General features: G+C 45.2%; 2 protein-coding genes across 6 annotated transcripts in view; one reads left to right on the forward strand and one right to left on the reverse strand.

Annotated features, from left to right (window-relative positions):
* LOC129822229 (tripartite motif-containing protein 3-like) overlaps positions 1 to 23366 on the forward strand; it is a 37437-nt gene extending 14071 nt beyond the window's left edge. Inside the window, exons 1-15 of one of the 5 annotated variants that reach the window (XM_055880324.1) lie at positions 4176 to 4632; positions 9399 to 9577; positions 11897 to 12137; positions 13309 to 13460; positions 13764 to 13944; positions 14291 to 14461; positions 14637 to 14933; positions 16413 to 16677; positions 17620 to 17723; positions 18057 to 18224; positions 18455 to 18623; positions 19070 to 19129; positions 19356 to 19426; positions 20925 to 21065; positions 21195 to 23366. In XM_055880324.1, the coding sequence (XP_055736299.1) occupies positions 9432 to 9577; positions 11897 to 12137; positions 13309 to 13460; positions 13764 to 13944; positions 14291 to 14461; positions 14637 to 14933; positions 16413 to 16677; positions 17620 to 17723; positions 18057 to 18224; positions 18455 to 18623; positions 19070 to 19129; positions 19356 to 19426; positions 20925 to 21065; positions 21195 to 21347 (2319 nt within the window). In that variant the 5' untranslated portion in view covers positions 4176 to 4632; positions 9399 to 9431 and the 3' untranslated portion in view covers positions 21348 to 23366. Of the gene's footprint in view, positions 1 to 4175; positions 4633 to 9398; positions 9578 to 10239; positions 10286 to 10451; positions 10520 to 11896; positions 12138 to 12747; positions 12793 to 13308; positions 13461 to 13763; positions 13945 to 14290; positions 14462 to 14636; positions 14934 to 16412; positions 16678 to 17619; positions 17724 to 18056; positions 18225 to 18454; positions 18624 to 19069; positions 19130 to 19355; positions 19427 to 20924; positions 21066 to 21194 lie in introns of those variants that run through there. The other 4 variants (XM_055880323.1, XM_055880325.1, XM_055880326.1 and 1 more) reach the window with 4 other exon arrangements.
* LOC129822228 (complement C4-like) overlaps positions 23236 to 24107 on the reverse strand; it is a 37629-nt gene continuing 36757 nt past the window's right edge. Inside the window, exon 40 of the mRNA XM_055880322.1 lies at positions 23236 to 23757. Within this exon, the coding sequence (XP_055736297.1) occupies positions 23616 to 23757 (142 nt within the window). The 3' untranslated portion in view covers positions 23236 to 23615. The remainder of the gene's footprint in view (positions 23758 to 24107) is intronic.

Consider the following 24107-nt stretch of genomic DNA (forward strand, 5'->3'; position numbering starts at 1 on the left):
CACACACAGAGCAAAGAGGGAGAGAGAGGAGGGAAGGCTGCTGCTGCAGGCTTTGTGTAGCAACTAGCCAGCACACACACAGAGAAGAGGGAAGGCTGCTGCAGGCTTAGTGTAGCAACTAGCCAGCACACACACAGAGAGAAGAGGGAAGGCTGCTGCAGGCTTTGTGTAGCAACTAGCCAGCACACACACAGAGAGAAGAGGGAAGGCTGCTGCAGGCTTTGTGTAGCAACTAGCCAGCACACACACAGAGCAAAGAGGGAGAGAGAGGAGGGAAGGCTGCTGCTGCAGGCTTTGTGTAGCAACTAGCCAGTACACACACAGCGCAAAGAGGGAGAGAGAGGGGAGGAGCCTGAAGCGTTTGTCTTGGCTTGCACCCTTCTGATGTCACTGTTCAGCTGCTATCATTCAGCTGCTGAGAAGAGAGGGAGAGGGCGAGAGAGGGAGGGGCTATGGCGCGAGAGAGGCAGAGGGAGTGTGGGGGAAGAGGTAAAGGGATCTGCAGAGATTCTGTCACAGGGTCTTGTAATCACTGGGCAGGAAAAAACAATGGACCCTATTGCCTAGCCTGCTGCTTCTGCTGCTGCTGGCTGAGAACAACTCCAACTGTATGGATGTGTACCAAATGGCACCCTATTCCCTACATAGTGCACTACTTTTGACAAAAGTGGTTATTATCTGATATGGGATGTATCCCTAATGGCTCCCTATTCCCTTTACAGTGCTAGGCAAGTTGCTGAGATCCGACTGCTACTGTTTCTGCTGCTGGGATGGTTTAGAAGGGAGAGGGAGGGAGGGAGAGCTCAGTGCTCTCATTGTATATGTGCTGAAAGCAGAAGGAATGTGATTGTTTGAGCTGCCCTCAGCAGCAGAGACAGATGCCTCTGGATGCTCTGTGCATTGGTCTGAGGGAGACTACAGCTGGCTAGCTCACCCTACTCTATCTCTCTGTATAGAAGCTAGCTCCCTGTGTATTTCTGTGTCTAGAGCTAGTTCATCTACTACTCTCTAAGTGTGTATAGGCTAGAGGTTGACCGATTTAGGAATTTTCAACGCAGGATACCGATTAGAGGACCAAAGAAAGTCGATACCGATTAATCGGACGATTTTTTATATATATATATTTGTAATAATGACAATTACAACAATACTGAATGAACAATGAACACTTTTATTTTAACTTAATATAATACATCAATAAAATCAATTTAGTCTCAAATAAATAATGAAACATGTTCAATTTGGTTTAAATAATGCAAAAACAAAGTGTTGGAGAAGAAAGTAAAAGTGCAATATGTGCCATGTGTAACAGTATAACTTTATGGCGTCCCCTCGCCCCGACGCGAACCAGGGACCCTCTGCACACATCAACAACAGTCACCCACAAAGCGTCGTTACCCATCGCTCCACAAAGGACGCAGCCCTTGCAGAGCAAGGGGAACCACTACTTCAAGGTTTCAGAGCGAGTGACGTCACCGACTGAAAGGTTGTTAGCGCGCACCACCGTTACCTAGCTAGCCATTTCACATCGGTTACATTCACCCCCCTTTCAACCTCCTCCTTTTCCGCAGCAACTAGTGATCATGGTCAACAGCATCAATGTAACAGTATAACTTTAGTCCGTCCCCTCGCCCCGACCCGGGCGTGAACCAGGGACCCTCTGCACACATCAACAACAGTCACCCACGAAGCATCGTTACCCATCACTCCAAAAAAGCCGCGGCCCTTGCAGAGCAAGGGGAACCACTACTTCAAGGTTTCAGAGAAAGTCACATCACCGACTAAAAGGCTGCTACCACCGCTACCTAGCTAGCCATTTCACATCGGTTACACATGTAAAAACGCTAACGTTTAAGTTGCTCAGAACATGAGAACATATGAAAGCTGGTGGTTCCTTTTAACATGAGTCTTCAATATTCCCAGTTAAGAAGTATAGGTTGTAGTTTATTATAGGAATTATAGGACTATTTCTCTCTATCATTTGTATTTCATATACCTTTGACTATTGGATGTTCTTATAGGCACTTTAGTATTGCCAGTGTAACAGTATAGCTTCCGTCACTCTCCTCACCCCTACCTGGGCTCGAACCAGGAACACATGGACTCGAACCAGGAATACATCGACAACAGCCACCCTCGAAGCATCGTTACCCATCGCTCCACAAAAGCCGCGGCCCTTGCAGAGCAAGGGGAACAACTACTCCAAGTCTCAGAGCGAGTGATGTTTGAAACGCTATTAGTGCGCACCCCGCTAACTAGCTAGCCATTTCACATCGGTTACACCAGCCTCATATCAGGAGTTGATAGGCTTGAAGTCATAAACAGTGCTGTGCTTCAAGCATTGCGAAGAGCTGCTGGCAAACGCAGGAAAGTGCTGTTTGAATGAATGCTTACGAGCCTGCTGCTGCCTACCACCACTCAGTCAGACTGCTCTATTAAATATCAAATCATAGACTTAATTATAACATATTAACACACAGAAATGCGAGCCTTAGGTCATTAATATGGTCAAATCCGGAAACTACAATTTCGAAAACAATACGTTTATTCTTTCAGTGGAATACAGAACTGTTCTGTATTTTATCTAATGGGTGGCATCCATAAGTCTAAATATTGCTGTTACATTGCACAACCTTCAATGTTATGTCATAATTATGTAAAATTTGGGCAAATTAGTTTGCAACGAGCCAGGCGGCCCAAACTGTTGCATATACCCTGACTCTGCGTGCAATGAACGCAAGAGAAGTGACACAATTTGCCTAGTTAATATTGCCTGCTAACATGAATTTATTTTAACTAAATATGCAGGTTTAAAAAAATATATACTGCTGTGTATTGATTTTAAGAAAGGCATTGATGTTTATGGTTAGGCACATTCGTGCAACGATTGTGCTTTTTTCGCAAATGCGCTTTTGTTAAATCATCCCCCATTTGGCTAAGTTGGCTGTCTTTGTTAGGAAGAAATGGACATCACACAGTTCGCAACGAGCCAGGCGGCCCAAACTGCTGCATGTACCCTGACTCTGTTGCACAGAACGCAAGAGAAGTGACACAATTTCCCTAGTTAAAAGAAATTAATGTTAGCAGGCAATATTAACTAAATATGCAGGTTTAAAAATATATACTTGTGTATTGATTTTAAGATAGGCGTGGATGTTTATGGTTAGGTACATTGATGCAACAACAGTGCTTTTTTCGCGAATACGCTTGTTAAATCACCCGTTTGGCGAAGTAGGCTGTGATTCAATGATAAAATAACAGGCACCGCATCGATTATATGCAACGCAGGACAAGCTAGTTAACTAGTAATATCATCAACCATGTGTAGTTAACTAGTGATTATGTTAAGTTTGATTGTTTTTCATAAGATAGGTTGAATGTTAGCTAGCACCTTACCTTGGCTCCTTGCTGCACTCGCATAACAGGTAGTCAGCCTGCCACGCAGTCTCCTCGTGGAGTGCAATGTAATCGGCCATGATCGGTGTCCAAAAATGCCTATTAACAATTGTTGTGAAAACTTGAAATCGACCCTAATTACTCGGCCATTCCGATTAATCGGTAGACCTCTAGTATATGCTAGCTCCCTGCTTTTCTCTGTGTGTAGAAGCTTGCACCCTGCTTCTCTCTTTCTCTCTCTCTCTCTGTGTGTAGAAGCTTGCTCCTTGCTTCTCTCTCTCTCTATCTGTGTATATAGAAGCTAGCTCCCTGCTTCTCTCTGTGTGTATAGAAGCTAGCTCCCTGCTTCTCTTTCTCTGTGTGTGTGTGTATAGAAGCTAGCTCCCTGCTTTTCTCTGTGTGTATAGAAGCTAGCTCCCTCTCTCTTTCTCTGTGTGCGTATAGAAGCTAGCTCCCTGCTTCTCTTTCTCTGTGTGTGTGTGTATAGAAGCTAGCTCCCTGCTTCTCTCTCTCTCTCGGTGTATAGAAGCCATATCCCTACCACCATACTACTGTTATGTACCTACTACTGCTCCCAGACAGACAGACAGACAGATGGACAGACAGGCATGCAGAGAGAGACAGACAGATATACAGACAGGTGGTCCTCTCAGAGCTACTGCTATTCAGCTCTCCTCTAGGCCAGCTGGGAGTCAGGCAGGGGGAGGTACAGGGGAAGGAACCAGGGAGGAATTTGGGGAGTGCCATTTTAATGCTTCCTCTTTTTACTGCTTCCTCTTTCAGCACCAGAACAACACAACAGAGAGAGGAGGAACTGCCTGGAGAGTTACACAGAGACGAGCTATATGCTTTGTCTACTGTGTCAAGCGACTAATCTCACAGTCTGGTGTGTAAATAAATAACCACCAGAGAGAGAAAATGACAGCCAGGAGGGAGAACAGAAAGATGGAGGGAATCGCAGCATTCATTGTGGTCTGTTTGTGAGCAGAGCAGGAGAGCTTTAGGAAAGCTCCAAGGCTCAGCGGTCTGCTGGTCCGCTGCTCCATCACGACAGAACAGAACAGAACTGGACAAAGCAGAGAAGTCAGATTGAGAGATCAGTTGAATTGATTTGTCTCTGAGGAGAGATTACTGACCGAGCCTCAGTCAAGCCCAGCACATGAAAGATGAGTCCAGACTGAGGGACAGCCTTACAGTCCTACACTACGGGCTGTGGTGGTGGTAAAGATGTGAAGGGTGAGTCACTAGACATTTCTGTAGAAACAAGGTTGAAGCATAGAGATTAGAGATTGTATAATTCATTAGAGTGGAAATTGGCGTCTAAGCAACATGACTAAAAATGCAGGTCTATGACATCATCCACTCTAGTGAATTGTAGGATATCTATGTGTGTATGTTTCTCACATATCAGGGAGTTTCCCCCTGTCTCTGTATTCCATTCCCTGGATTAGTTTCTATCTAGGTCACTCACAGGCATGGCCTGAAACTGTATAGCATAATATTACCACATGCTACCATATGTCCTTTTCTAACACAATATTTTCTCCAAAATTGTCTGTTTGTGATAGAGTATTTCCTGCCCTCAGTGAATACGTTATTTTAGACAGTGTGGACATTGTTCTCTTATCAAGCTGGATTTAAGGCCCACAGATTTAAGGCCAGTTTGTTCTTTTGTAGCATACCGCTTTCTATCCCTGGTAACCTGCCATGTTGTATCACCCAGTAATGCTGAGTCCCAAATGACACTTTATTCCCTATATAGTGCACTACTCGTGACTGGAGCCCTATGGGCCCTGGTCAAAAGTAGTGCACTGTATATGGAATAGGTTTCCATTTGAGATGCAGGCTATGAATACCTGCTATGAGATCTTTGCAACACATATCGAAAGTCATTTCAACCTGCTCGTTTTAAACATGATCTATACATAATCCTAGGTGTTACTGACAAAAAGGGATTTGTGTTCATACTTTGCAGAGCAGACAATCATCACTACATAACAGGTTATGTCGTATAAGAGAGTACACTCTTAGAAAAAAAGGTTCCAAAAGCGTTCTTCGGCTGTCCCCATAGGAGAACACTTTTGGTTCCAGGTGAAACCCTTTTTGGTTCTAGGTAAAGAGAAAGGGTTGCAGAAAGGGTTCTACATGGAACCCTAAAGGGTTCTACTTGCAACTAAAAAGGGTCCTCTTATGGGGACAGCCGAAGAACTCTTCGAGTGGCACCTTTTTTTTCTAAGAGTGTAGTGAGTCATAAAAGGATTGGCTATTTCATTTTAAAGTAGAATGTACTAATTTTTTTTAATCAAAGCTGTCTGAGAGTAGGACCTAACCGGGGATGACATTACTCTTTAACAAGGAGCTTATGACTGCTTCTGCATGAGGACATACTTCTTACCAAGCCTAATATAGAAGAATATGACAAGCTTTTACATATGAAGCTAAAATAAAGCGTCAAGGTTATGGAACGGTTGCAGCTAGTGGGCGGATGTGTTGGGGTAGGCGTGTGGCTTGTGGGAACACTGGGCTCTATCACTGGGCTGATATGTGATATAGTAGTACTGTACAGTAGTACTGGGCTGATATGTGGTATAGTAGTACTGTACAGTAGCACTGGGCTGATATGTGGTATAGTAGTACTGTACAGTAGCACTGGGTCTGATGAAGCTGTGGGTAGGACTGTGGGGGGGACTGTGGGGGGTTGTAGTAGTGTGGTGTAGCAGTGGTCTGATACTAGCAGGCCTTCGTCTCTCCTCTCCGCAGCGCCTATAATAAGGCCTGTCTGCATCAGGACCTCAGAGCGGCACGTGGCTGGTGTCACAATGATCTGCTCCAGGCCATGCTGTGGTTGTGGCTCAGGCTCTGCTCTGTCCTGCTATGACAATACAATAGGCCTACCCCATAATGTCTCTATGACCTGGCTCTCAGAAGACAAAGACCATACAGCATCTATCAAGTAGTCAACCCAAAACATGTTTTATTTATATATATATATATAGGCTAATATGGTGTATCTACAGATTGTGAGAGAGACTGCTGCTTGATTCGTGAATGTGAATTGACCATGTTAGAGCAGTATGTCTATGTACAGTTGTCACTAATAGTTACCACTTCATGGCAGTGATGTAGGGGTTAATCTGTGTTGTACAGCATGTCATCATCATGGCATCTCTACACTGTTAATCTGTGTTCATATAGACAGTACAGCATGGCATCTCCATACTGTTAATCTGGAGTTGACCCACTGATAAAAATCATTGTAATGCCAGATCTGGCTTTATGTGCAGATATCCTATCAACATCATTACTGTCTCTAGGCCCACTTCAAACCACTGATATGTCATTTTACTATACCCTAAAAACGTAATATATAAATCAGAGAAACAAATCCCAAAAATGTTGTTAATGGGGTTGCGTCCGAAATGGTACCATATTCCCTACATAGGGCAATAGGACCTGATCAAAAGTAGTGCACTATAAAGGAAATAGGGTACCATTTTGGGCTCAGCCATGTTCTCTTGTTACCTCTGTGACAGCGATCATCAGTCCAGACTTCTATGTCTGTGGGTTTGAGTGAAAGGGTTCATTTCCTCACACTGGGGGATGAATGTATGACTGCTGCTGGTGGTGTGGATAGTTAGATTGCCTTTAAGCTGAGCCCTCTGGCCCTGTGGCCCTCTGGCCCTGTGGCCCTCTGGCCCTGTAGTCGTAATCACATGGATCCATTTGTCTCCCCAGTCATTAAGTCATGAAGCAGTTCAGTAATATTACACTACACACACTATACACACTAATCTAAAAGTAAAATAATGGAATTAAGAAAGATATAAATATTAGATTGAGCAATGTTGTAGTGTCATAGACTAAAATACAGTAGAATAGAATACAGTATATACATATGACATGAGTAAAGCAGTATTTAAACATTATTAAAGTTACTAGTGTTCTGTTATTAAAGTGATTCCAAGTCTCTATGCATATAGGGCAGCAGCCTCTAAGGTGCAGGGTTGCGTAACCGGGTAGAAGCCGGCTAGTGATGGCTATTTGACAATCTGATGGCCTTGAGATTGAAAAACAGCTTCTATCTCTCGATCCCAGTTTTGATGCACCTGTACTGACCTCGCCTTCTGGATGATAACGGGGTGAACAGGTAGTGGCTCGGGTGGTTGTTGTCATTGAACTTTTTGGCCTTCCTGTGACACCGGGTGCTGTAGGTGTCCTGGAGCAGGTAGTTTGCCCCCAATGATGTGTTGGGCAGATCGCACCACCCCCTGGATGATGTGTTGGGCAGATCGCACCACCCCCTGGATGATGTGTTGGGCAGATCGCACCACCCCCTGGATGATGTGTTGGGCAGATCGCACCACCCCCTGGATGATGTGTTGGGCAGATCGCACCACCCCCTGGATGATGTGTTGGGCAGATCGCACCACCCCCTGGAGAGCCCTGTGGTTGTGGGCGGTGCGGTTGATACAGCCCGACAGGATGCTCTCAGTTGTGCATCTGTAAATGTTTGTGGGTTTTAGGGGCCAAGCCAAATTTCTTTCGCCTCCTGAGGTTGAAAAGGCGATGTCTGTGTGGGTGGATCATTTCAGATCGTCAGTGACGTGTACGCCGAGGAATTTGAAGCTTTCACCTTCTCCACTGCGGTCCCTTCGATGTGGATAGGGGGGTGCTCCCTCTGTTGTTTCCTGAAGTCCACAATCAGCTCCTTTGTTTTGTTGACATTGAGGGAGAGGTTATTTTCCTGGCACCACTCCTCCAGGGCCCTCACCTCCTCCCTGTAGGCTGTCTTGTCATTGTTGGTAATCAGGCCTACTACTGTTGTGTCATCTGCAAACTTGATGATTGAGTTGGAGGTGTGCATGGCAATGTAGTCATGGGTGAACAGGGAGTACAGGAGGGGGCTGAGAACGCACCCTTGTGGGGCCCCTGTTTTGAGGATCAGCGAAGTGGAGGTGTTGTTTCCTACCTTCACCACATGGGGGGTGACCCGTTAGGAAGTCCAGGACCCATATGCACTGGGCGGGGTTCAGACCCAGGGCCCTGAGCTTAATGACGAGCTTGGAGGGTACTATGGTGTTGAATGCTGAGCTATAGTCGATGAGCAGCGTTTTTACGTAGGAATTCCTCTTGTCCAGATGGGATAGGATGGTGTGCAGTGCGATGGCTATTGCATCGTCTGTGGATATATTGGGGCGGTAAGTAAATTGAAGTGGGTCTAGAGTGTAAGGTAGAGGTGCTATGATCGTTAACTAGTCTCTCAAAGCACTTCATGATGACAGAAGTGAGTGCTACGGAGCGATAAGTAATTTAGTTCAATTACCTTTGCAAACCCTTCTATTTCTACAATTTATCTTCTTAAAATGTGATTTTAAATCTAACCACACTGCTAACCTTATGCCTATCCATACCCTTAAATTAAAACCAAAGAGCAAATTTTTGTTTTCAGGAATACAATATAGCCCATTTTACTTTGTGGCTGTGGTAACCGTTCTGCCTGTTCACACGCGTTTATGCCCTGTCATTGGCTAGAATAGTCCCACCTGATCTTGCCTCCTCCCTACTGCCTTCCTGCCATTTGTTAACATTTATTTTCATTGTTAGAGTGGCCAATAGAGTATCTGGTCAATATAATGGATCAATCATCTGTGTTTATAGGGATATGGTTGGATAAACTAGGAGAGCACCCTTTTTTATCTCCTGATGATGATGCTGTTTCTGGTCATCAAGTAATTATTCTATACAATGACATGACGCCATCTTACTCCTGTGTTGCCTTGAACTGATAGTGATCCTGTCCTCCTTTCCTATGGTCAGGTGGGGCCTCCTCTTTCTCCATAGTTGCACTATGATTTTCTATTCATTCACTCACTCTGTAATGGATTTACAGAATCACAATCTATGAGGAAAAGTAAGCAAGGATACCCTCTAGGGAAAAGATTCTGTGTTCGTAACGCAGCTTGTGTGCCAGTGTTCTCACCCGCTCATCTCTCTTTCTTCAGGTGAAAAGGTGCTTGTGCTCCTTCTCCCTGTGAATGTCTGTCGCCATGGCGAAGCGTGAGACGGACAGCACCAGCCCGGTGGTTCGGCAGATAGACAAGCAGTTCCTGGTCTGCAGCATCTGTCTGGACCACTACCACAACCCTAAAGTCCTGCCCTGCCTACACACCTTCTGTGAGAAGTAAGTCTCTACCATACACCCACACCTAACCACTACCACAACCCTAAAGTCCTGCCCTGCCTACACACCTTCTGTGAGAAGTAAGTCTCTACCATACACCCACACCTAACCACTACCACAACCCTGAAGTCCTGCTCTGCCTACACACCTTCTGTGAGAAGTAAGTCTCTACCATACACCCACACCTAACCACTACCACAACCCTGAAGTCCTGCTCTGCCTACACACCTTCTGTGAGAAGTAAGTCTCTACCATACACCTAACCACTACCACAACCCTAAAGTCCTGCCCTGCCTACACACCTTCTGTGAGAAGTAAGTCTCTACCATACACCCACACCTAACCACTACCACAACCCTAAAGTCCTGCTCTGCCTACACACCTTCTGTGAGAAGTAAGTCTCTACCATACACCCACACCTAACCACTACCACAACCCTAAAGTCCTGCTCTGCCTACACACCTTCTGTGAGAAGTAAGTCTCTACCATACACCCACACCTAACCACTACCACAACCCTGAAGTCCTGCCCTGCCTACACACCTTCTGTGAGAAGTAAGTCTCTACCATACACCCACACCTAACCACTACCACAACCCTGAAGTCCTGCTCTGCCTACACACCTTCTGTGAGAAGTAAGTCTCTACCATACACCTAACCACTACCACAACCCTAAAGTCCTGCCCTGCCTACACACCTTCTGTGAGAAGTAAGTCTCTACCATACACCCACACCTAACCACTACCACAACCCTAAAGTCCTGCTCTGCCTACACACCTTCTGTGAGAAGTAAGTCTCTACCATACACCCACACCTAACCACTACCACAACCCTGAAGTCCTGCCCTGCCTACGCACCTTCTGTGAGAAGTAAGTCTCTACCATACACCTAACCACTACCACAACCCTGAAGTCCTGCTCTGCCTACACACCTTCTGTGAGAAGTAAGTCTCTACCATACACCCTATACCAGGGATCATCAACTAAATTCAGCCTCAGGCCGATTTGTTCTTGAGCAGATGATCAGGGGGCCGGAACATAATGACAAATAATCTGTAGACTGCTGATTGGCCGCAAGAAGCCCAAACAGATCTAATATTTGACTAAAACATCATCATTTCAAACCTTGCTTAGATTTGTATATGATCACATATCTCTCTATTATGCGTGGGAATACTTTGGAACAGATTTCCAAAATGAAAATCACTTGGAGCTGATTTGCTGGTGTTTTTACAGTCTTTTATGTCCAACAATTAAAATGTAAAAAATATGTGCTTTTTGGCTCAGAACTTGGCGGGGGGGGGGGCAAATACAATCACAGCCAGTTGGGGAACCCTGGCCTACACCCTACACCCCAACCACTAACACAACACTAAAATCCTGCTCTGACTACACACCTTCTGTGAGAAGGGATTTGAACCCTACCTCTCCCTAACCTTAACTACTGGCACAACCCCAAGGTTCTGCTGGAGTCTGGTAGATTTTTGTGCACCGTATCTTACTGTGTAGGAGGAAAGGAACTCAAATGAATGGTCTTTGCAAAACTACTTTACCAGATGTATTTCTCACTTATTTTAATCTAAGGAAAATGTATTTCCTGCTCTGCAATAGTGAGTTGTTGAACTAGGTCAGGGCATGAGGTAATGTTTGCGAGAGAGAGAAAGTTATTGCGGCATAAAGTCAAGAGAGTCATGTATGTGTATGGCATAAAGTCAAGAGTCATGTATGTGTATGGCAGATATTTCCTTATCAGCTTGGCTTCCCAGTGACTTAAGGTGACAGGCAGTCTCCCCAGGCCTGGTGGAGGGAGAGCAGGGTGCATTCTCCTGAGGGTGCCACGCTACTGCTGCTTCACCCATCTCACCACATATTCACATGGGGAGGAGGGGCCACAAGCACCTTTCAGCTAGAGAGAGAGAGAGAGAGAGCATGAGAAAGAGACTGAGAGAGATGGAGGAAGAGAGAAGGAGAACACAGAGGAGCAGTGAGCATTCTCCTGATGGTGGCACAGTCCACAGTGGTGCTGCCAGCTAGCAGCTCTTTCCATCCCTGCTACTCTCACTTGACATGAATGCTCTCATCAGCACTCTCTGCTCTCCATACTGCCTGACACAGCTCACTGACATCTGCCCTGTCCTCTGCCCTGTCTGTTCTGTTCACATCATCTTCTGGAGAGGGCTGCATTGTTGTAAGCTCCTTGACTTGACCCTTTGTATTGGTGCCGATTGGTGAAAGGGTTGACATTTGTCTAAATGTGATGAGCACCATTAACTTGACATGGTTTATAACAAGCCATCCCTGTTCTCTCCTGTCTTTTCCAGATGCCTACAGAACTACATCCCCCCTCAGTCTCTGACACTATCGTGTCCAGTGTGTCGTCAGACGTCCATCCTGCCAGAGAAGGGCGTGGCCGCGCTGCAGAATAACTTCTTCATAACCAACCTGATGGAGGTGCTGCAGAGGGACCCAGAGTGTTCTCCTCCAGAGGCCTGCAGTGTGCTGGAGTCAGTCAGTGCTGCTGCCGCCTGCCAGCCGCTCTCCTGCCCCAACCACGAGGGCAAGGTAGGCTTCTATTACCCCTCTACTGCCCCATCTACCCCTCTACTGCACCTCTCCTGCCCCAACCACGAGGGCAAGGTAGGCTTCTATTACCCCTCTACTGCCCCATCTACCCCTCTACTGCACCTCTCCTGCCCCAACCACGAGGGCAAGGTAGGCTTCTATTACCCCTCTACTGCCCCATCTACCCCTCTACTGCACCTCTCCTGCCCCAACCACGAGGGCAAGGTAGGCTTCTATTACCCCTCTACTGCCCCATCTACCCCTCTACTGCACCTCTCCTGCCCCAACCACGAGGGCAAGGTAGGCTTCTATTACCCCTCTACTGCCCCATCTACCCCTCTACGGCACCTCTCCTGCCCCAACCACGAGGGCAAGGTAGGCTTCTATTACCCCTCTACTGCCCCATCTACCCCTCTACTGCACCTCTCCTGCCCCAACTACGAAGGCAAGGTAGGCTTCTATTACCCCTCTACTGCCCCATCTACCCCTCTACTGCACCTCTCCTGCCCCAACCACGAGGGCAAGGTAGGCTTCTATTACCCCTCTACTGCACCTCTCCTGCCCCAACCACGAGGGCAAGGTAGGCTTCTATTACCCCTCTACTGCCCCATCTACCCCTCTACTGCACCTCTCCTGCCCCAACCACGAGGGCAAGGTAGGCTTCTATTACCCCTCTACTGCCTCTCTGCTGCCCCAAAAAAAAGGGAAAGGTAGGCTTCAATCTGGCATCTAATTGATGATACATTGGCGTCACTGACTGTTAGAGTGAACACAACTGATTTTAGATCAGTACCTGTATCCACAAAGCATTTCAGAGTAGGAGGGCTGATCTAGAATCTGTCCATATAATCTGATTCATTATGATCTAAAAGGCAAAACTGATCCTAGATCATCACCCCTACTATGAGACGCTTAGTTGATATGCGCCATGGACTAGCTAAATCAGTACTTATCTGAGTTGAATGAAAAATGTCTGAGGGCCAACCTTGACAGTTTTTTATTGAAGTGAGCGTATTGTTCATAATTGTGGATTCACACCAATTACAAGCCCCTAACCATTGAGTAAATGTATCCATGTTTGACCTTGTCACTGTATGAACCTGCCTGGTCTGTGGTGAGTCATTATGTGTGTTGAGCTATGCTGTGTGTTGCTCCCCTCTGCCCCCTGCAGGTGATGGAGTTCTACTGCGAGTCGTGTGAGACTGCCATGTGTCTGGAGTGTACTGAGGGAGAGCACAGGGAACATGTGACTGTCCCTCTGAGAGATGTCTTGGAGCAACAGAAAGCAGCCCTGAAGACCCAGCTGGATGCCATACGCAACAGGTACTGGATGGTAAACCGGTCTATACTGCTCTGTCTGTAATGATGAACGGTTATAGGGTTGTTAAAGCCCTATTCTGAGTTCATTGACCACTGTGTGTGTACACACTGGATAAGTCTTGGTAAGTGCAATGATAAAGTACCAGAGTGCAGTTTTCCAGTCTCTAGGTTTCAGCTTCTAATGGAGGACTGAAGGTCGATGGAAATTGCACACACATTTAGTCAGTTCCTCTGTTCATGCCCGTTGGTTACTTGATCTGACTGTGTGAAGTTGTGACAGTATACTGTTTCCTCTTCCTGTCCCAGGCTGCCCCAGCTGAGGGCTGCGATAGAGCTGGTAGGGGAGATCTCCAAGCGGCTGACTGACAGGAAGAACGAGGCGGTGACAGAGATCAGCAGTACCTTTGAGGAGCTAGAGAGGGCGCTACACCTCAGGAAGACCACCCTCATCACTGACCTGGAGAACATCTGCTGCACCAAGCAGAAGGTACCTGCAACCGGATTAGGTCTGCTGTTCCAAATGACACCCTATTTCCTATTTAGTGCACTACTTTTGACCAGGTTCTGTAAGGTTCTGATCAAAAGTAGGGCACTGTATAAGGAATAGGGGGTCATTTGGGACACATTGATGGTCTACCTCTCTCTTACTTCTGTGAATGACTATCTCTCCACTCTCTTTCTCTCTCGGTCTTACCTCTTTTTCTCCCTCTCTTCACTCTGTTTCTGACTACCTACCATTCTCTCCTCTTCTCCCTGACTTACTACCTCTCTTCCCTGTCTCCAACTATCCCTCCTCCCTCTCTTAGCATCTCTCCTCTTCTCTCTGTCTGTAGGTGCTCCAGGCCCAGCTCTCCGCTCTCCTGCAGGGTAAGGACAACATCCAGAGCTGCAGTAGTTTTACGGAGCAGGCTCTGAGCCATGGCAGTGCTACAGAGGTTCTGCTGGTCCAGAAACAGATGGGAGAGAGGGTCAGCGCCCTGGCCCGACACACCTACCCAGAACAGGTTTGTGGACACGTTTGTTTGTTTCACATATATACATAGATTATATCATCATTGTATATGTCCCAAATGGGCCCCAGTCAAATGTAGTGCACTATATAGGGAATAGGTTGCCATTCGGGACGAAGCCATAAGGATGCTGGTTAAACGTAACAAGCCTTCCCTTGCCCCCTCCCAGCCCCATGAGAACAGCCATCTTGACTGCCAGGTGGAGACAGAGGGTCTTCGTCGTTCCATCCAGAATCTGGGTGTGCTCATCACCACAGGAGCCGTAGGTCACACCTCCGTTGCCACGGGAGAGGGACTACGCCACACCCTGGTTGGCCAGCACACCACCGTCACCGTGACGACCAAGGACAAGGACAGTGAGCTGGTAAAGACGGGCAACGCGGCGCTGCGGGCCGAGATCGTGTCGATGGATGGGGCGGTAACCACGGAGACAGAGGTGGTGGATAATAAGAATGGGACGTATGAGGTGAGGATAATTGTGTATGACATCTAACTTGCAATATATGTATTGTGTAATGTATGTAATGTGCAGTTGATGTCGGATGTTTACATACCATACTTAGGTTGGAGTCATTAACTCATTTTTCAACCACTCCGCAAATTTCTAGTTTTGGCAAGTCGGTTAGGATATCTACTTTCTGCATGACACAAGTAATTTTTCCAACAATTGTTTACAGACAGAATATTTCACTTATAATTCACTGTATCTCAAAAAAAATCCAGAAAATGATGTCATGGCTTTAGAAGCTTCTGATAGGCTAATTGACATAATTTGAGTCAATTGGAGGTGTACCTGTGGATCTATTTCTAGGCCTACCTTCAAACTCAGTGCATCTTTGCTTGACATCATGGGAAAATCAAAAGAAATCAGTCAAGACATCAAAAAACAATTGTAGACCTCCACAAGTCTGGTTCATCCTTGGGAGCAATTTCCAAACGCCTGAAAGTACCACGTTCATCTGTACAAACAATAGTACGCAAGTATAAACACCATGGGACCACGCAGCCGTCATACCGCTCGGGAAGGAGTGCAAAAGTGAAAAGTGCACATCAATCCCAGAACAACAGCAGATGAAACAAAAATAGAACTGTTTGGCCATAATGACCATCGTTATGTTAGAACACCATCCCAACCATGAAGCACGGGGTGGCAGCATCATGTTGTGGAGGTGCTTTGCTGCAGGAGGGACTGGTGCACTTCACAAAATAGATGGCATCATGGGGATGGAAAATGATGGGGATATATTGAAACAACATCTCAAGACTATCAGTCAGGAAGTTAAAGCTTGGTCGCAAATGGGTTTTCCAAATGGACAATGACACCAGGCATACTTCCAAAGTTGTGGCAAAATGGCTTAAGGACAACAAGGTCAAGGTATTGCAGTGGCCACCACAAAGCCCTGACCTCAATCCCATAGAAAATTTGTGGGCAGAACTGAAAAAGTGTGTGCGAGCAAGGAGGCCTACAAACCTGACTCAGTTACACCAGCTCTGTCAGGAGGAATGGGCCAAAATGCACCCAACTTATTGTGGGAAGCTTGTGGAAGTTTACCCGAAATGTTTGACCCAAGTTAAACAATTTAAAGGCAATGCTACCAAATACTAATTGAGTGTATGTAAACTTCTGACCCACTGGGAATGTGATGAAGGAAATAAAAGCTGAAATAAATCATTCTCTCTACTATTATTCTGACATTTCACATTCTTAAAATAAAGTGGTGATCCTAACTGACCTAAAACAGGGATTTTTACTAGGATTAAATGTCAGGAATTGTGAAAAACTGAGTTTAAATGTATTTGGCTAAGGTGTATGTAAACTTCCGACAACTGTATGTATTGTGTCAATTGTTTAATGTACAGTGTTTATTTTGTATACAGCAGGACTGTCTAAGACTATATTCCTCTGGAAGTGCCTGATAAGGTTCTGTTCCATAATATTCTGCAGGTGGGCTATACCATGCGCTCTGAGGGGGAGTTCTCCTTCTCTCTCCTCCTGTACGACCAGCCGGTCAGGGGCAGTCCGTTCCGGCTGCGTGCGGTCAAGCCCTCGGATGTCCTGCAGTCTCCAGACGATGTGAAGAGGAGGGTGAAGAGTCCTAGTGGGACAGGGGGCCACATCAGACAGAAGGCTGTGAGGAGACCCTCCAGTATGTACAGCACCACCAAGAAGAAGGAGAACCCCATCGAGGATGAACTCATCTACAGAGTCGGTGGGTGATGATCAGAGAGACATGTAATACCTATTAATATTAGTCTAACTCTGTGGTACAGTTGGTCATATTGACTTTTTAGTCATTTAGGTGATTATCTTATGACTTAAAAGAAGTGGATTTAACTAAAGTAGGTAAGACAATAACAAGTCATATTGCAAGTAAAAACAGCTTTCTTTGCTACGCTCTTTGATAATCAGTTAAAAAGCCTGCCTGGTACTAAACAAGCCATGGGGAAAGAAGGGAATACTAACACATTGGTTCAATACTCCTATAACTTCTTTTAAGCACTATTACTGATGAATACATTCACATTTGACTTGTTATTTTACTCTTGTATCCAGAGGCAGTGCATGCAACTGAAGTTGGTACAGTAAGACTAAAGTAAGACCACCACATTTCACGATCAAGTTGGACAATAGCTCTCTTAGTTATCTCAAAGTGCAGGCTGCAGGGTACAGACAATGCTGTGGGAAATACTCACACTTTGTTTCACTGCTCCCAGCAATCTTACTGATGAAGATCTTTTGAGGTCTCTGTGATAACTCGTGACTCTGCTATTTAGCCCTTGGGTCCATGGACACAGACTCTGTGTTCTTATTTTATGTGTGATGGTTTGACTCAGGCTTCTTACTGGATGTGTGATGTTTGACTCAGGCTTCTTACTGGATGTGTGATGTTTGACTCAGGCTTCTTAGTGGATGTGTGATGTTTGACTCAGGCTTCTTAGTGGATGTGTGATGTTTGACTCAGGCTTCTTACTGGATGTGTGATGTTTGACTCAGGCTTCTCAGTGGATGTGTGATGTTTGACTCAGGCTTCTTAGTGGATGTGTGATGTTTGACTCAGGCTTCTTATTGGATGTGTGATGTGTGACTCAGGCTTCTTATTGGATGTGTGATGTGTGACTCAGGCTTCTTAGTGGATGTGTGTATTTGACAGGAACCAGAGGGAGAGATAAAGCAGAGTTTACAAACCTCCAGGGAATCTCCACTTCCAGCAACGGACGCATCGTAGTGGCTGACAGCAACAACCAGTGTATACAGGTGAGACTACAGCCGTACAACCAGTGTATACAGGTGAGACTACAGCCGTACAACCAGTGTATACAGGTGAGACTACAGCCGTATAACCAGTGAGAGAAAGGTAACCATGTGTATAAGTGACAGCGTGCAAAGTGGAATGAGTGTAAAAATTAATGGATGCAAAGCAGAAAATGTATTAGGGTAAGGATAAAGTTTCAATCATAGTATCACAGGTCAAACACATATTTCAGGGCAAATCTCAAATGGCACCTTGTTCCTTATTGTCCCTTTTAGAAAAAGGTTCTCAAATCCAAATCTGTTTCTGATTGTTGTTGTTGCGGTATTCTTATCCAGGTGTTCTCAAACGATGGGGCATTCAAGCTGAGGTTTGGGGTCAGGGGTCGGTCGCCGGGGCAACTGCAGCGCCCCACTGGGGTCACCGTGGATATGAACGGTGACATCATCGTGGCCGACTACGACAACCGCTGGGTCAGCATCTTCTCCTCCGACGGAAAGTTCAAGGTGAGAGGTCATCAGGTCACTCTAGGAGACTGTTCTTGAGAAAGACCTCGAGCTGAAACGTCAACATTAAACAGTCTCTACTATATCCCCTCTCCTTGTATGTTCTATACATACCAGATGCACTGAGCTTTCCCATAGCTGCCCCTTTGATTTGGACGTCAGACTCATCACATCACATCTCTCCCTGTCCATCCCTCTGACCCTCCATTTTCTCCCTCGCTCCCTGACAGAGTAAGATCGGTGCGGGTCGTCTGATGGGCCCTAAGGGCGTGGCGGTGGACAGGAACGGACACATCATCACCGTGGACAACAAGGCCTGCTGCGTGTTCATCTTCCAGGCCAATGGGAAGCTGGTCACCAAGTTTGGAGCCAGGGGGACGTCAGACAGACAGTTCACAGGTAGGGGAGACACTCCTTGCTTGATCTATCTGTGGGTTTGCAGTTTTGGGACTTATTCCACTGTTTGTCACTAGTTTTGGAACAATTCCTGTTCTATTTAACCAGGCAAACCAAAAGAAGCACAGTGCAAATGAAAGTATTTGACATGTACAGTATACTGTATTTGCACCAGGTCTAGGCACAGCTATCACTGAGCAACGACGCAAACCAATGTACTATACATAATATATGCACTGAGCTTTCCCATAGCTGTCTCTTTGATTTGCACATCAGACAGTTTGCAGGTACTGTGGGGAAAATCTTGTATTCTCCTTGTTTTCACACTTTGGTCAATGTGATTCTCTTCCATTTCTATAATCTTCCAATGATATGGTTCCACTAGCTACATAGAGAAACCTGTCACTCGTTTCAATCTCATCTCTGACTTTGACCTTTTTATTTTTTAGAAAAAAGTGGTACAAACATTTCACTGGAACCCAAGCTGAGTAAATCTGGCCCTGCATTCAGTAAGTATTGTTGTATGGTATAGCAGTCTCTTCATGATACAACTGCCCATTGCCATGTCTTACGTTGTACATTGCTTGGTGTTTCCCTTTGTGGCTAGTGTTTCCACAGTCCTGTTGTGTACAATGTCCTAAAATAGTCTGGAACTTCCTCTACTGCACTGTTATGTTGATGACTCATCTCTCCTTCTCCCCCTCCTTCCCTACCCTTCCTCCTTCCCTACCCTAGGTCCCCACTTTGTGGCGATCAACAACAAAAATGAGATTGTGGTAACAGACTTCCACAATCATTCAGTGAAGGTACATCTCACTATGCTCTCTTTCTGTGTGTGTGTGTTACTGTAGTCATATCAGGTTGGTTTAAAATGCTTTGACTTCAGGCCTTCAGTGTTCTGTTGTTGCAGCTTTGTCACTCCCTCACTGCCATCCTGTAGTTACTGTACGTCACTGTGCCACAGGAAAATGTCCCACTCCCACTGTTGGCTATCAGATGTCAGTTTGAATCATTTCAAATGAAAGGAGTCCCCAAACTATGTTATAGTCAATGTTGGATGTGCGTAGTAGACTACCTCTAAACTGTTTAGGTTAGGGTTGTGGTTTAAGGTTGTGCTTAAGGCTAGGGTTAGGGTTAGTGGATGTGGACATGAAGCTAGGGATGTGGTTGAGGTTAGAGTTGAACCTGGGTGTGGACATGAGCTAGGGTTGAGGTTAGAGTTGAACCTGGATGTGGACATGAGCTAGGGTTGAGGTTAAAGTTGAACATGGATGTGGACATGAGCTAGGGTTGAGGTTAGAGTTAGGGTTGAACCTGGATGTGGACATGAAGCTAGGGTTGAGGTTGAGGTTAGAGTTGAACCTGGGTGTGGACATGAGCAAGGGTTGAGGTAGGGTTGAACCTGGATGTGGACATGAGCTAGGGTTGAGGTTGAGGTTAGAGTTGAACCTGGGTGTGGACATGAGCTAGGGTTGAGGTTAAAGTTGAACATGGATGTGGACATGAGCTAGGGTTGAGGTTAGAGTTAGGGTTGAACCTGGATGTGGACATGAAGCTAGGGTTGAGGTTGAGGTTAGAGTTGAACCTGGGTGTGGACATGAGCGAGGGTTGAGGTAGGGTTGAACCTGGATGTGGACATGAGCTAGGGTTGAGGTTGAGGTTAGAGTTGAACCTGGGTGTGGACATGAGCTAGGGTTGAGGTTGAGGTTAGAGTTGAACCTGGGTGTGGACATGAGCTAGGGTTGAGGTTGAGGTTAGAGTTGAACCTGGGTGTGGACATGAGCGAGGGTTGAGGTAGGGTTGGACCTGGATGTGGACATGAGCTAGGGTTGAGGTTAAAGTTGAACATGGATGTGGACATGAGCTAGGGTTGAGGTTGAGGCTAGAGTTGAACATGGATGTGGACATGAAGCTAGGGTTGAGGTTGAGGTTAGAGTTGAACCTGGGTGTGGACATGAGCAAGGGTTGAGGTAGGGTTGAACCTGGATGTGAACATGAGCTAGGGTTGAGGTTAAAGTTGAACATGGATGTGGACATGAGCTGAGGTTGAGGTTAGAGTTGAACATGAGCTAGGGTTGAGGTTGAGGTTAGAGTTGAACATGGATGTGGACATGAAGTTAGGGTTGAACATGGATGTGGACATGAGCTAGGGTTGAGGTTGAGGTTAGAGTTAGAGTTGAACATGGATGTGAACATGAAGCTAGAGTTGAGGTTTGAGTTAGGGTTGAACCTGGATGTGGACATGAGCTAGAGTTGAAGTTTGGACACACTACTTCTGAACAGTTTGAATCCCTTCCCTAATAGGTGTACAGTGCAGACGGGGAGTTCCTGTTTAAGTTTGGTTCCCATGGCGAGGGGAACGGACAGTTCAACGCCCCGACGGGCGTTGCCGTGGACGCCAACGGGAACATCATCGTTGCTGACTGGGGGAACAGCAGAATACAGGTCAGTTAATGATGATCTTGATGACAAGATCAACAAGCAGCCTTAGTCATTATTTTTTGTTTGCCCTTTTGCATTAGATCAAAAGTAATGTAACTTATGAGTACAGCTTGTTTTTGTATTATCCTGCAGGTGTTTGATAGTTCCGGGTCGTTCCTGTCCTACATCAACACCACAGCAGACCCTCTCTATGGTCCACAGGGCCTGTCTCTCACCTCTGATGGACATGTGGCTGTGGCTGATTCTGGCAACCATTGCTTCAAGGTTTACCGCTACTTGCAGTAGCCATTGCTTAGGGACAACGGTCTGTTGCAGGCCTACCACTACCAGGGTATGTCCCAAATGGCCCCCTATTCCCTTCATAGCGCACTACCTATTACAATAAACCCACAGGGCTCTGGTCAAAAGTAATGCACTATGTAGGGAATAAGTTGCCATTTGGGATGTACCCCAGATCCGGGCCGGACAGACAAACCAACCACAGCCTGACCTGGGTCCCAAAAATAGGTCAAATACTTGAAAGTATTTGAGATGTGCTTGATTTATCTATTTATTTGAGTTTGCACTTTTGGGACTGTTTCAGGCAAACGAAATCAAGTGCAGCGCTTGAAGTATTGGAAAGCATTTGATCTAATAATGTATGTATTTTTGCCCCCAGGTCAGATCACATGTGCTGTCACTGAGCAACGACACAAACCAATGTACTATACATAATATACAGGTGCAATGATCTTTCCCATAGCTGTCCCTTTGATTTGCACATCTGATCAGCTCCACATCATCCAGTTAGTGTTCTCTGAACCGCCCAACATCATGAAGTAACAATATAACCCCAGTTTACTCCTCCATGTGGTGTGTTATGGAGTTTACTTTGTCCCAAATGGCACCCTATTCCTTATGTAGTGCACTATGTAGGGAATAGGGTGCAGCCTATGTGTGTAGAGTGTATTTACCTCTTTGTTCGGTCATTGACATAAAACTATGAGGAGGTATGAAGTGTGTGTATATACTGTAACTGCTATGAGACCTACACGTCGTTCAGATCAGTGATTGACGTATAATAGAGCCATGTTGTGAAGGAGCTGGTCCCAATGCATGAAGTTGTATCTTTACCTTGTCAGCTCAGACAGGATGACATAACAGTGGAGTTCGTGAACTCATCAGTTGTTTCTTCACCATGATAAGTGCAATGAACGATGTGCTTACAGTGAAACCAACTAACGCAAAAGCTTTTGAAACAATTCATTTTTCAGTTATCTATGAACAAACTGACTTAACCTAAAGCCTTCTCACATATAAAAGGTCATCACCATCTGTGCATTGATGTACTTTATATGCATAACTGTATAATGGATCAGCTTTATCTGTGCTTTGATTTAAAAACATATCTTCTGGTTATTCCGAGAACAGCATTCCAGCGTTTCTAACTAAGTATGGCAGCTGTCCTAAAGTGTGCTTTTTAAAACAGGAGTTCAGCCAGAGATGTCATGATAATTGCATATGTGAGCAGCACAATTATTATAAACTTTTGAAAAAGTACAAAAATAAAAATGGAATTGCTAATTTATTTTATACACTAGCTCAGCATTTACAAATTATTTTTCTAATTTGTTTTATTTGTATTTTTTTTTAAATTCACACCTTTGTCATTTGTCTCCATATACAGAAAGAAAACCTAGCCACTTGAGGGGATTTTTCAGAGTAGAACAAACAGTGCAGATTTAGAATTTGTAAGATTTGATTTGCCAAAAAATAAATAGTCGGTTTTGAAATGTGACAAGTTGGAGTACATATTTCAAAACAAATACCCATGATTATACTACTTAGTGTTATTGAACATGCAAAACTACATTTGACTAACTTATGGTTTTCAATTTTAACAGTCAACAGAATTACCGTTTATATAGTTTGTCTTCAGAAGCTGAAACCACAGTGTAATGTTTCACAGCTTCAGTGTGTGTTAAAGGACTAGAGCTATGTTTCATTGCCTTGTTATCACAGTTCATTACCAGGTTATAGCATTTCATTACTGGGTTATAAAAGTTCATTACTAACTTATAACTATTGTCCTGAGGGAAACATTAGCATTTGATGAGCTACGGTGGAACACCCCCTGGTGTCTGTAACAACACAAGAGTCCCTATAACCTCTGACGTCATGGAGCCAAACAGACTGTAGCTAATCACAGGTTCTTTTATTAAGGAGTATTAGACATCACTATCTGTAACTTTGTTTCCACAATATGTCTGTCAATCTTCTTTCTCTGTGAATATGCACTGGTAATAAAAGCACATGGTTTATGGAGATACTGAGTGTGCTTTCTGCTTTCCTCTATACAACAAAATATATCCTTCTCTGAATCACAGTCTCTCGGTTGATGTCCAGGACAGTTATTCTGGGTCAGGTGACATTCAGGAGGCACAACGTTCTGAAAAGTTTCAGATAGAAATGTATTGCATAGAGCCAACATTTCCCTATTCTCAATGGAAGAAAAACATGTCTGTTCTATATAATTTATTTCTATCTGGACGTTCACTGAAGGGAAGCCGTGGTTTAGATTGAACACTGGTTGAGCTCGTAATGTACCATGAAGTCCTTGAGCATGTTGCAGGCTTTACGGTTCTTAGTAACTTTACACTTCCTCTCCTCTGGAATCTCCTCCATCCACATCTTATTATCCAGGACATAGACAGGCCTACAGAAGATAGCATTTAGTTATACGGGCATGGGTAGGACAACATTTAGTTATACGGGCCTGAGGTGGACAACATTGGAGTCTCTCACTCAAACTGCACTGGAATAGTCTCCTATTCTACACTGTACATATACGTTACATTTCCCAATAGAGAAATCACAATCTATGGCCCAAATAGTGAAACGTTTACAGTATCTCAATTCAAAGATATCCTCTATGCTGTCTTTTTTACCTGATGATTCCATGTATTATATCAACACGGTCTTACAATATATTGACACACATAGTTAATTGAAAAGGAAGTCTATGTCCCAAATGGCACCCTATCAGTGGAAACTGCTGAGGGGAGG

The sequence above is a fragment of the Salvelinus fontinalis genome, chromosome 24, assembly GCF_029448725.1.
Source record: "Salvelinus fontinalis isolate EN_2023a chromosome 24, ASM2944872v1, whole genome shotgun sequence".
NCBI classification, from domain to species: Eukaryota; Metazoa; Chordata; class Actinopteri; order Salmoniformes; family Salmonidae; genus Salvelinus; species Salvelinus fontinalis.